The following is a 13,831-nucleotide window of genomic DNA, read 5'->3' on the forward strand; positions in this document are numbered from 1 at the left end:
CAAAAAGACAGGGGCATTCACACAGAAACGTCACTATAAACTGAAGAAAATACTTAAGCAGCCATACCTTTAGTATGCATTAACCTACACTGGTTAGTTATTTTTGTTTTTGTTTTTTTAAGAAATTTTCAGTTGCACTGGACAAATGAAAATGATTCATGTGGCCAAGGAGGGTACTCTACAGCTAGATGATACTACAGACAAACTCTGGTTCTGTACAATATCACAATGTTAAACAAGATATCATAGCAATAAGTTATTTAAGGAAGTTTTTAAAAACATTTACTTTTCTGTTTTATTTCAATCTGTTTAAAGTTGTTTTTTTTTTTTTAATGTAAGCATGTGATAGTTTGCAAGGGTCCTGGTACAACCCAAACTCCCAGTTCTAGTTATAAATATTATCATCTCTTCGTATTACTCAGATATTATAACAAAATAAAGATTGGTTTAAATTTAAATTATCTTGAAATTATTTTATATCCCTTTTAGAACATATGTACTTTTAGTCAAAACATGTAACACTTTTGTGTTTACATGAGCATAAATTGTATCTTTTTAAAATGTAAATAACCACATGAAATGCTCTGAAAGCAAAAATCAACATTATTTCTTTGTAAATCAGAAGCAAGTACAATTCATCAAACTTTAGTCATTAAATTATCCTTCTACTCCTGACTATTTTATTCTGAAAAATAATACAGAACAAATTTGAAGGTCAAATAGCAACTGCTTAGTGCCATTTACAAATGGTTCAGTTTTTTCTTCTTTTTTTCTATTTAAAATTGGTCTGCAATTAGAACATGTAGGAGGAGATTAGGAATTAAAATGGATTCTGAGAGGCAATTTCTAACTACTGAACTTTTATAACAGGAGTATCTTTGATTAAATAAGGAGCTAGTCTAAAATAAAAGCAAAACTGTACCATAATAACCCAACTTAATTATCTTTGCAGAATACATTTATAAATGATTGGCTCATTCCTATCTTTATTTGACTAAGTAAACATGCCTCTTAAATTCTCAAACATTTAAAATTCTGATTCTCCCAGTTGCACAGACTTATCTAAATCAAAACTTCAAAAAGTTACAATATAATTACAGACTCCATTGCTAGATCCAGTACAAGTTCAAGCAAAGAAGTTTAGCTCTGTAACTTCCACTTCTCAACCTAAACCTCCAAGTCACTTGTCAGTTAAAGGTTGGGCGATTTATTGACCGCCTCTGGATGCATACTGTCAGTGCTGAAGGAAATATGAGGGAGGGTTGTCGCTACTGTTCTGGAGCTCATTGATAATGACATACCTGCCTCTGTCACCCATTACCCATACTACAAACTACTTAGACCTAACTGAAAAATCAATAGCCTACTTGCACTGGTTCCTGTGGCTGCCTCCTTTGATTGTCAGCTCCTGTCTAGGGTCAGCACTTACATGAAAGGGGCTGTGACTGCCTGATGCTTTCAGGACAACCTAACGATATGAAACTAGCCAACAGAACAGTAAATTCTGTCTCCCTGCCCTCCTCATCAATTAGGCTTTGACTAGGCCTGCCTGTAGAAACCTGACCTTTTAAGTTTAGGTGAATATGGACTAGCTGAACACACCATTGCCCTCAGCACTGAGCCAGGAAATCTACTGACAGGTTAAACAAAACAGAAGGTTGTAACTGTCATAATTTGCATTGCACTTTCACGCCAACAAGGGTGTTATCAGTAGGGGCAAGCCCTGGAACACACAACTCCAGCACCCTTAAGCCACGCTACTCATAAATTTTCAAGTGAAGTGAGATAAAACATAAATTCACAAATAGCAATGCATTTCTCATCTCTCAGTCTTTTAGGTTTGCACTTTGCAAACCCACAGAGTGCCCATCAACAACTCTTTTTGGTCACCTGACACTCCCATTGCACTAATTAGGGACTTCCAATGACCATAATACAGAAGTAAAAATAACAATGCCCATTTAAGACCTATTTTAGAGAGACTATGTAATATAGCAGATAGACTGACTGTTATATATGTCAAAATGAGAACAATTAGATCTCAATATATTATCTTTTCTTTTCTCAATTCACTCCCTCCAAAAGTATCCACAAGCTTAGACAAACAATAAGTTATCACGTAAGTGAAAGGAGGTGTTGAAATTATTTCCTACCATGCTACTCTGACATAGCATCTTTTACAGTTTGAGAGAAAACTAAGAACATCTGTAAAATAAAAGATGTTAACACTTTTATGCTTGTCAGATCTTCTGATGAAAACAAGTGAAAAGCATGAGAAAACAGTATAAAACTTTCCTTTCTTTAGTGACTCATGTTTTGAAAACCACTTCCCTGCTTAGATCTATCTTTTAACACAGTATGAACTTGGTAATATCATAGTTGCTTAGCACAAAGTCATTTCTCTAAGGAGAAGACCAATTATTTTTTTTAAGTTAATTGTGAATGGGAACTTACTTTGGCTTCAAGAACTGATATTTACACAATACCCAATCTTCATTAAAATGTCCAAAACATTGACAGTCCATTAAATATTCAAGGGAAAAAAATATTGTTTATATAAACATATACCATTTTTCTATATACAGGAATACATACCGCATTTTGTTTTATAATTTTATGATTCAACCCCTATCAAGCAATAATTAGTATACTCAGAATTTTTCCCAAGTTGCTACTTCATTGTCCCTCACAGTTGTCTCCAAACTATATTTTGTAAATTTTTTCCATAAATCTAAAATATCTATAAGCTTATTCTTGTCTGAGTTTGAAAACTTTCATATACCTATGTTAGAGAGGCATTGAAAGCCTAAACATCTGCAGAAAGATTTCTGATAGAAATAAACAAAGATGTCAACGAATTTAGTCATGTAATGGTGGAAAATTTTAGACTTTTTTAACTAGAAGAGATAGAAAAGATGACCTAGTCCAATCCACTCATTTAACAATTGAGAAAATAATGGATAAAGATAGTGACTTGATCAAAGTCACCCAGGTAACCAACCCAGGACAAAAATTTGGGACTTTTTGTTTCCTAGATCGATACTTTGCTGATACGTTCATACTGTCTCCTTTTATCTATCCAGGTAATCTGGATAGCAACCACCTTACATTTAAAATACATATCTATAGATTTGTATCATTCATTTTTAATTTATAAAGTTTATAGAAAGTTTTGATTAGCAGAAAAGATTAGATTATTCATAGAGCATTTAACCAAAAAGTTACCCAACAAATATTAGAAATAGAAGGCCCAATTAAGTATGGTTGGAATCCTTTACTGACCTAATATGATGATTAACTAAGCATCTGGTCATCTTTCTGCTCCTTTGTGTGTACATAGCTGATAGCAAAGTGAAAGGGTATGGATAGTGTCTGATCCCAGCAAGCAAATCACTTGACAACAGTCATAGCTACAGGTCAAAGATTTTCTACTCAATCTAGATGGATTTAAACCTACTAACCTCGATTTTAAACCTAATTACCTATATACCAAATCAGTCAGAAAATAAGAGAATGACTCTTTATGATCCAAAGATAATAAGGGAAGATAGGAAGGAAAAATTCAGGAAAGAGACTAGCAAAACCTTGATATCCATAGGCCAACACAGCTGTTTTATATCCTAGCTTTATATCAGATGGTTAAAGGAAAAGTTTCCATTCCTTAGATCATTAAATATTATTTCATTTATATTACACAGATGTCTTCTATACATAGATTACAACCAATGAAGCATTTTGTTGTTGTTGTTTAACCACTACAAGCAATCAGAGAAACCTCTCTGCACATCACTTCTACTCTAATTCATAACATTTAAAGGATGAAGCAGGCTAGATTTTTAATATTTCCATTAAAAATAACACAAAGTCCATTAAGTATTTCTTGTAATCTTAGCAGATGATCAATGCCAAATTACCACTATTCATAATAATATAGAATGCTACAGAAATAAAATGTTTAAAATGGCTAGTGTTCCTAAAGTATACCAAAAACCTACCCATATGATATGCTTAACTAATAATTTTAAACATAGACCCACAAAATGTCTCATATGACCTGAAAGAAATAGCACATAATGCCAAATATTATATTTTGAACCAAGTACAGCTCAACACTAGCGTAATCTACGTCTCTAATTTCACTCATCTGTTTTGTTAATGTCTGGCACTGATCACAAGAGAAAGTAGAAAGGGAGTGGGGATGGCTTTAATATCCTAAGAAACATATTCTACATAGTTTTTGTTTCACGCCCATTGTTTTGGCTCACAATGTGAGTCAATAATATTCTCTTCATAAACAAAAGATATCACACCTTCTTGAAACCATAAAGTCAGCTTTCAATTTTCTTTAGCACTTAAATTCATTATTGTCTGATCCTGGTTTTTCTGTCTACCTTCTGGAAGTGATGTTAAAGGCCAGCAAAATTTGGTTCTCCCGGTAGAAAAGTCACAAAGAATAATCCACAAATTATACAATCATTTCTTAAAGTTAACAGTTGGCTCTACCAAATATACCCTTCCATGTGAAGATAATAGTGACTTATGAAAGCCAAAGTTATTTGGCAGGTAAAATTTAATATTTACCTAATAGTACATTAATAAGTTCAAACTGTTTTTTTTTTTTTTTTAAAAAAAAGGAGGAGGGGAGAGGAAAAGAAGGAAGGAACAAGGAAGGGTAGGAAAAGAAAATTTTTAAAAATTTTGCTTCAACTTTTCAGAACTGCTTAACTATGTATGTAAATAAAAGAATGTGTTACAACTCAAAAATGTACATACTTAAAATGAGAAAAAGATACATGATTTCTTGGTAAGGTCAAAAGACATATACCAATATAAGTGAGAATATAGTAAGTTCAAAGAAACATTCTAAAAAATACTTGCTGAATTAACTGGGACGTTAGCATTGCACATCCTAGCGCAATAATATAATGGCATTTACTTCTTAGTCAGGCTAAAAGCTGCTTACTTTAACTTTCCTGAGCACAAGTCCCTTACTCTATCATTGTATATTTTTGGTGACATCAAATTATGTATAGTTTAATAAAGTACTCATTTATGCAGTTGCTATTCAACTTGGGGAAAAAACCCTAATATATAGCATACTCTCAATTTTCTCATCCCACTATAAAATACAAGAATTATATTTGTAAAGTCTAATAGGTAACAAACATCTCTAATCATATATATTATCTAAGGCAATCTAAACAAATTTAAAAGGCCCACAAACAATACTCATCAAAAGTACATAAAAACATTTTATTTTTCAGTACAGTTTGATATGCTTACTATACAAAATTAAAGCTATTGCTTTTACCTGACATAAAATTATCTGAAGTTCAACCTGTTCAAATGAGAACAATACCCTTGGGTTACTAATCAAAGAGAGTAAAAAAAATTTTTTTTGTTAAGGCTATTTTGTGAGGGGGAAGAATAACTTGTTTCAACGGCATGCTTGACCATATAAAATTATTAACAGGCACTATGGTAAACTGTTCAAGGCAAACATTCAATTACTGGTTATTTTAGATTGATTCCAGAACAATAATTACAAACAGCTTAGAAACAATCTCCTTAACACTTTGAAATTTTAGAAAATTAAATCCTTTGACAGAGAATAAAAGAGAATGTAGTTTTACTGTGACTTATGTGGACAGTATAATCTTGATGACTGTCATTAATGCATCTTACATATATTTAAATATAATTACTTCAATAAAATTTCATCAACTAGAATACACTAACAAATCATATCTGGATTATTTACCTTTATTTCTGTTTTTGGTGAAATAATTTTTAAATTCAGGGAACTTAATAGTGTTTTATTTCTTCATTTACAATTTGACCAAAAATAAAAATCAATGTTCATTTTTAAAAAATAAGCATTTTTATAAGTATGTAGAATGATTAACTATATAAGAACTAAAAATTTAGCACCCACATAGATGTTTCAAAGTTTGATTTTAGAGGATAAGACCATATACCAGTAAACATGTGGTCCTTTGTTTTCCAAAAAGTATAAATCCTCCAGAGATACTTTCTATTCTTAAGTCAATAATCTGATTATTTTTTGAAAGCTTCTAAAATGTTTCCTGGAAAATAAGATCATGTATTCTAAAATTTGTTTATTCTTTAGTAAAGATTATTGAGATACGATATATTATTTTTACAGATAATAAAATAATAGATACCTTTTAAGTCTCGCTAACATGATAAAGTAACAAATGCACTAAAGTTAACTCAGTAAATACATTTTTAACTAAAGATCAGCAAAAAATAAAACAGTTTAAGAATTTTGTATTCTCTGGAAACATAAACAGGATTATAACTGTCAGATTACAGAAGCACTGACTTCAGCCATTAGTTTGGTTTGGCTCCTGAGAAACACAACATGAACTACTGCATCATTTCTTTTCAAATCCATACATTCCCTGCAGCCGTTCAAGCTTCATCAGCCGTGCAGGAATGTATAAAAATGACAGGCAAAGGGCATTAGGTTTTTTTTACTTCCATACTGTTTTCCTATAAATGGAAGACAGGATTCTTTCTCAAAGCACTTAAGCTCAAGCTCAGTCAATGCTGAAGGAAAATACAACTGAATTCTCTATGCAAGAAAGTATCACAATTGGATTATTTACTACTTTTCAAGAAAATGTTGATAAATCTAATACTGTATTATTATCTTAGAATAAAACATTGTAAGGATAGCATTCTAGCTTAATTACCCATTATTCTTCAATTAGAAATATTTTCACTTTTTAAAGTATTCTGTCAACTCATCACCTTATTTTAGCACCAAGTATTCAGTTTTCCTTCTAATTTTAATTATAAAAATTTCCTTAAAATATGCCAATTTTTTCTTGAAAATATATTTGTATAAATAGTTAATTTTTTATTTCCAAGTTTCTGTATTCATAAAGGTTTTGGTGAAATAGGAAATTCCATTAATAATTAAAAGTTTATTTAACCACGATAAGTAAAAATAGGATGTAATGAGTAATCTGGTTATTTTACTGGACCTTAAACATTCACATTGCTATAAAACTAGTACAGTAATTACTACAACCTGACTCAATTTTTTGAAGAAACTGGGAAATTTTCAGACTAAAGTTTTAAACATCCACATATTTTAGTTTACAGTAACTAAAAACACGCCCACTTCAGTACTATCACCTACATTCTTTATGTTCCTAATGTAATGATGCAAGAGGTAAAGCCTAGACAAGTCTGAAGGTTATGGACTACCTGATATCCAAAACAAAAAATTCAAATCACACCCTGAATGTCCTCCTTCCCTTTTTAGGAATGTCCTGCAGCCAGCCCAGCACCACAGCTCTGGGCAGAAGCATGCTGGTGTTGGCACTGCCTAAGCCAAACAAACAAGATGTTTAACAGTCAAATAAAATGTCCTGCAGCCTCCCTAATGAATTTGTCAAGGACCATCAGATTTCGCACCCCCTCCTTTGCCTCATTAACTCAAGTATGATGAGACGGATTATAACAAGAGAATACAGATGAATCGGTCTGAAGACTTGAAGTGGCTTTTAGCCTCTAGAGTTTCTTTCTCTCACTTGGTCTCCTTTAATAGAATATAGTATCTCCTGCAGAAGGAGCTGCCAGTTCGTTTTAATACACCATCAAGGAGCTGCTGATGGACTTCTATACTAACATACATAAAAGCAGAGGTGACAGGGGCTCTTCAATTACAGCCTCCTCGGATACCGTTTCCCCCTTCAATTATTCAACCAGAGGAAGAGAGGACCGCAAAGGCGCAGCTGAAGCTGCTCTTAGAGCAGAGGCAGCCAGAGTGAGTTGGGGTGGAGGAGGGGGGAGAAAGAGAACCAGCAAGAGGGAGCATTATTTGCTGGAAGTGTTTAAGTTTATTGCTCGAATGATGTTTCTAATTAGTACCACGGCCATAAATTAAAGTCGCCTTTGTTTAACTGATTTATTATTTACTAGAGCATCTACCTAAGACAGGGTAAATTGGTAATGAATTGTTTTTAAATCAAAACATTTGTAACGTTTTATCATCCTTCGGCCTCTACATGTAAAAGTGGAGAAGCGTGGGGGCAAGGATGAGAGAAAACTTAGCCGAGCTTGACAGAGCCGCGAGTGGAGGTGCAGCGAGGTGTCCGGCGAGTGGTGGCGCGAAGGTCCGCGCGACCTGGGCCGCCCCACCCGAGAGGAGAGGAGAAGGCGCCGGACTTGCGGCGCGGCGGCGGAGCCATGCGAACCAACTCCGCCACCCCCGAGGCTGTTTGCAAACACTCACTCTCGGGAGCGTCGCGGGCCGGGCCATTCGCGAACCAGACGCAACGACGAAGCGACCACCTCGAGAGTGGGGCGGGAAAGCTCCGCACCCTCTATCCCCGCCACCAGTCTCCGCCCAGTAACTGCCCTGGGAGAAGCAGCCACGGAGCCCCTCCCGGCCAGTCGCGCTCTCCCGGCAGCGCAGTGCCCTCCGGCCCAGGCAGTTCCCAGAGCGCCGGCGAGGCCTCCCCAGTTAGAGCCGGGCTCCCACACGCGCGAACCCCGAGGGCGCGAGGTCTCCTAGATCCTTAGGCGGCGAGGCGTTCCGGGACGCACGCGGCCTCCCGGGAGAAGGCTGGAGGTCAAGCCGCCCGAGTCTCTGCCACTCCAGATAAGTTAACTAAAGCTCTGGAGTCCGAGAGTCGCGAGGACACTTACTTCTGACTGTTCTTCCTAATCCCGGGAAGACAAACCCTAAGCAACAAATCCGAGATAGTTTTTTTTTAAGCAAATATTCCTTAGAAAGGGACTTATGGCAACGAGAGAGGAAGGGTGACAAACTGCCTGTGGTCCACACCAGGTATGTAAGAAAGAACCAAGAGGCTCAATTGTCTGATACCAAGTAGATGGAAAGAAATTAACTTCCCTATGCAATTCAATTCAGGTTCACCCGGCCGGACTTTAAGAGGGTAAGTCAAGCCCTCCCAAGGGGTTTTGAAAAAGCCGAACTACCAGGTTTCTAAAACGAAGTCTTCATCCAAATGGACTCATAGATTTTTATTTTTATCGCATAACCCAGGGCTGGAATATAACCTCCCAAATCAAACTAAAAATAATCACATTTACCTGAAATACGTTAAAAAGATTCAGAATCCAGACATCTTAGGTTCACACATAAACCGTCAATATTAAGCAAATCAGAAACAATGTTCTAGCTTTTTTTTTCACCCAAAAGTATCGAAAGGCTACAGTGGGTACAACTTGTTTAGGATAATACATATACTAAAAGCATATGCATGCCTTTCATTGAAATGCCTAGGGAGGAGTGAAGCCATCTGTGTAATCAATAACAGGCTAGTTATAGATTTTTGTGGCAGTGAAGTCTTTTAAAAGCAAGAGTCAATTATGAAAATAAAATCATTTTACAAATGAAACTCTGTACCTGTACCCCCTAAGAATACAATCACAATTAGTTTTACAACAGTAACATTTTAAGAAAACTTTAGGTTTACATCATTTACTTCCCTTGTTTTTCATTAAGTTTGAAACAATTTTAGTAGCTTATTTTAAAAATATATCCTACTAAGTTCTACGACATATAAATTTGCACATTTCTCACAGCTTAGATATTTTCTCTCTCGTAACTAGTTAATTCTTGTAACGATAAAATAATGGTATTAAATACATGTGAATCTTAATTATGAAATAATTATCAAACAAGGTGCTTGGACTAGTTTTTGCCCTGCCCTGTTTTTTAAACAGCATATCGAAATTACTAAAAAGAGATTTATAAACCCTCACCTTATATCCACTCCAACCCCCACTGGTGCACATATACAGCAATTGCTCTGATTCTTGGCAACAATGGGAGGGGAGAGGAAGAGAAAGGAGGAAGACTTTAAAGGAGGAAAAAACCTGGAAAAATTAGGTCCTTTCCCAGATTCCCCTTTCTCTTCCCATTTGCCTTCAAGCCAAAGTAATTTTGTTACAGTTTGCACCTTCTGCTACACAATGTTGATAGAATCATTAAAAAAAAAAAGTGAACCTTTCTGAACCACTGCTACTCTCCCTCGCGTTATTCCAGCCATCTCCAGGAGAGTCCCTTCTATATAAACTCTTTTTCTTCTTTGCTACTGATAAGAGAGGAGGATAAAGAGGAAGGGCTGTAAAATGTGTGCAAGCATTTGACTTCCATTATCTCTCCTATTTTCTTACTTCTCTCTTTACCCTCTTTATCAAGTGCAGTGGTGGCTGCTACCGTTCGCCAAGCGTGCCTGTCTTCTCTCTCGGATTGGCTAAAGCACTGACAGCTCGGATAGCGATTGTAGGAACTGAAGCTCCACCCCCTCATGATGGCCCTGGGACCATTCATAAACTAAATAACTCCAGGAAACAGCGAGGGAGAGAGAGAAAGAAAGAGAGAGAGACAGAGAGAGAGAGAGAGGAAAGAAGAGACAGCGAGCACGAGGAAGGGGGGAGGGGGGGAGAAGCAGGGGGAGAGCGGGGCGAGAAAGAGGTCAGAGGGGAGAGGAGGGGGAGAGACGACTCAGAAAGTGGAATCTGTACAAGCAACCTAGAGGAGGAGAAGGAAAACCCTGAATCGTTATAACTACACCCCAGATGCAACGCAAGCAACGACTTCGTCACACTAAAACGGATTTTGTGAGGGCCAAAAGTATAAATTACGAAGCAGAAATGATTATCAAACAACTTCCAGCGGTTTGCACCTAAAGAAATACAAGAAGAACCCACTACAAACAAACAAACCCAGTCCAAACAACGCCTCCAGTAGGAAAAGAGGAAAACTGCGACAACACGACCCCCCGAGAAGAGACGAGACGAACACGCTGAGACTGCGGGGCGTCAGCAAACCTCCAAGTGCAAGGCGGACTGAGTTGTACTTCGCAGCTCTCTGGACATTAATTACCTCCTGCACCATCCGTTTGGGGGAGGGTGAGGAAGAAGGCACTCACCTACACTGAGCGAAGAAGTCCTATCAGCGTGGAAGAGAAGTTTAAGAATGAACCACTGAATGTTTCGCTTTTATTTTTAAATTTACTTTGGCACTTAAAAAACCTCATTTCAAGATTTCTGGGCAATCTCGGCTGCAGACATCTAAGCCTAACCTTTTGGTATCCTGAGTTTTTTCTCTCTCCTCCTTCCTCACCCCCGCCCCGCTTCTCTCGCACACGGTCATCTTTACATATCAAGAGAAAGCAAAAAGGTTCCAAGAGGTACTTTTCTTTTTAGAAAATCACCTTTTCTCCCCTAATTCTTCTGCAGAAGAAAAGAGGTTTCGAAAGAGAGAAAAGGAAAAAACAAGCCGGCTACGGTATCAGCTGGTCAGTCCAGGTGGAAAACGAGAGTGAAAGTAGGGCTTAACCGGGAGCGCACCGCCTCTTTCGAAAGCCGCCGGGCCACCACCAGTGCGTGAGCCTTGGATCCCTCAACGTATTGCGAGACGCCGGTGTATAGCCCGGACCTGTGCCCCAACATGATCGCCGCTCAGGCCAAGCTGGTTTACCAGCTCAATAAATACTACACTGAGCGCTGTCAGGCGCGCAAGGCGGCCATCGCCAAAACCATCCGAGAGGTCTGTAAGGTGGTCTCGGACGTGCTCAAGGAAGTGGAGGTGCAGGAGCCTCGCTTCATCAGCTCCTTGAGCGAGATCGATGCCCGCTACGAGGGGCTTGAGGTCATTTCGCCCACCGAATTTGAGGTGGTGCTCTACCTAAACCAGATGGGCGTCTTCAACTTCGTGGACGACGGCTCGCTGCCCGGCTGCGCAGTGCTCAAACTGAGCGATGGGCGGAAGCGGAGCATGTCTCTCTGGGTCGAGTTCATCACGGCGTCGGGCTATCTCTCAGCGCGTAAGATCCGCTCGCGTTTCCAGACGCTGGTGGCCCAGGCGGTGGACAAGTGCAGCTATCGGGATGTGGTCAAGATGATCGCGGACACCAGCGAGGTCAAGTTGCGCATCAGGGAGCGCTATGTGGTGCAAATCACTCCGGCGTTCAAGTGCACTGGGATCTGGCCTCGAAGCGCGGCACAGTGGCCTATGCCCCACATCCCCTGGCCCGGCCCCAATCGGGTGGCCGAGGTCAAGGCCGAAGGGTTCAACTTGCTCTCGAAGGAGTGCTACTCACTGACCGGCAAGCAGAGCTCGGCAGAGAGCGACGCCTGGGTGCTACAGTTCGGGGAGGCCGAGAACCGCCTGCTGATGGGCGGCTGCCGAAACAAATGCCTCTCAGTGCTGAAGACTCTGCGGGACCGCCACCTGGAGCTACCCGGGCAGCCGCTCAACAACTACCACATGAAGACGCTGCTGCTGTACGAGTGCGAGAAACACCCACGAGAAACGGACTGGGACGAGTCGTGCCTGGGCGACCGGCTCAACGGCATCCTGCTGCAGCTCATCTCCTGCCTGCAGTGCCGCCGCTGCCCTCACTACTTTCTGCCCAACCTCGACCTCTTTCAGGGCAAGCCCCATTCGGCCCTGGAGAGCGCTGCCAAGCAGACCTGGAGGTTGGCCAGGGAAATTCTCACCAATCCCAAAAGCCTGGACAAACTATAGGGTGCTGGGGACTGCTTGAAAAGCGACACAAACGGGCGTGCTCTCTCAGACACACAACACACAACTCAGCGATAAACAGCAGAAACTCTGGACACAAACTTTTATGTAAGTCACCTGAAATAGGAATCTGGCAGAAGACCTTCGTTAATTAAGAAGCAAACAAAAAGAGAGCAACCCAACCAAAACAAATCACATTCTTGCACAAAAGTGATCGTTTTCTTCCAAACAATGTGAATTTAAAAGGTCACAAAGAAGCAATCGGGCTCTGCCACCACAAAATGAAACCCAAGGTACATTTTCAAATCAATGTATAGTAGTTTCCCCCTTTTCCTTCTTTCACCCTATCCTTTTTCTCTCCACCCCATCCTCCTCTCTCATTTCGTTTTGCTTTTGGTTGCCTGAATGTTGTCACCAAGTGAAAAAATTATTTAACTATATGTAAAATTTCTCTTTTAAAAAAAGTTTTACTGATGTTAAACGTTCTCAGTGCCAATGTCAGACTGTGCCCCTCCCTCTCCTGCCTCTACCCTCACCCGGAGCTGTCTTGTTGAAAACAGTAATAAAAACATTACTTTACATTGTAATTGACTGTGGATTGTTCTTAAGTGAAGGCAGGTGAGATCACAGTTTATAATTTCCAATGTAAAGATGTGACTTGAGGAATCAAATGCAAGAAGCTTCCACTGGAACTGATTTGCAAAATTTAAAATACAGTACTTTTGTAGAATTGACTGTATAAGTTCCCACACAAATCCTTAGAAAATAGAAAACACTAATTTTACTCAACTATAATATATATTTGTTCTGTAGATGTTAAGATTAAAGGTAACATCTACTTACTTCACACTTGGGAAAAAAAGTATGAAAGAAAAGATTTTGATCCTAATTTTTAAAGTAGAAAAAACTTTTTCATATTAAAAATTAAGAGGTGTGCTTTCTTATGCCATAATTTCAAAAAATCCAATCTGAATCCGATATACAAAGGAAATATTTATGGATTTTTCTGAATAGTTAACAAAGTCAGTTGATACTTCTCCTTCAACCGTTTGTCCTCTTCAAGCTTTGAGTAATAAAAATTTAACAATTAAATAAACCACAACAAAAAATACAATGGTTGTAGCAATAATCCTCTCCCCAAGCATATGGTGATATGAACCATTCAGATTTATAAATTACTTCCATTTTAAAATGGCTTAGTTGTAAATTCCATAATGATGATTATTTTAATCAAATTTCAAGAATTATTCTGAAACTGCTTATACGCAATTCAAACAAAAAAAGTTTTCATAC

General features: G+C 38.4%; 3 protein-coding genes across 8 annotated transcripts in view; 2 read left to right on the forward strand and 1 right to left on the reverse strand.

The window, feature by feature from the left end:
• The window catches only part of LRBA (LPS responsive beige-like anchor protein), a 786,161-nt gene that overhangs the window by 317,103 nt on the left and 455,227 nt on the right, over positions 1–13,831 (reverse strand). The window lies entirely within an intron of this gene.
• LOC129481133 (uncharacterized) lies at positions 8,052–10,017 on the forward strand. The gene has a single exon (XM_055276114.2). The coding sequence runs from the start codon at positions 8,073–8,075 to the stop codon at positions 8,388–8,390; it is 318 nt and encodes a 105-aa protein (XP_055132089.2). The 5' UTR covers positions 8,052–8,072; the 3' UTR covers positions 8,391–10,017.
• MAB21L2 (mab-21 like 2) lies at positions 10,586–13,142 on the forward strand. The gene has a single exon (XM_055276108.2). The coding sequence runs from the start codon at positions 11,462–11,464 to the stop codon at positions 12,539–12,541; it is 1,080 nt and encodes a 359-aa protein (XP_055132083.1). The 5' UTR covers positions 10,586–11,461; the 3' UTR covers positions 12,542–13,142.

This window comes from Symphalangus syndactylus, chromosome 4, assembly GCF_028878055.3.
Source record: "Symphalangus syndactylus isolate Jambi chromosome 4, NHGRI_mSymSyn1-v2.1_pri, whole genome shotgun sequence".
NCBI lineage: Eukaryota > Metazoa > Chordata > Mammalia > Primates > Hylobatidae > Symphalangus > Symphalangus syndactylus.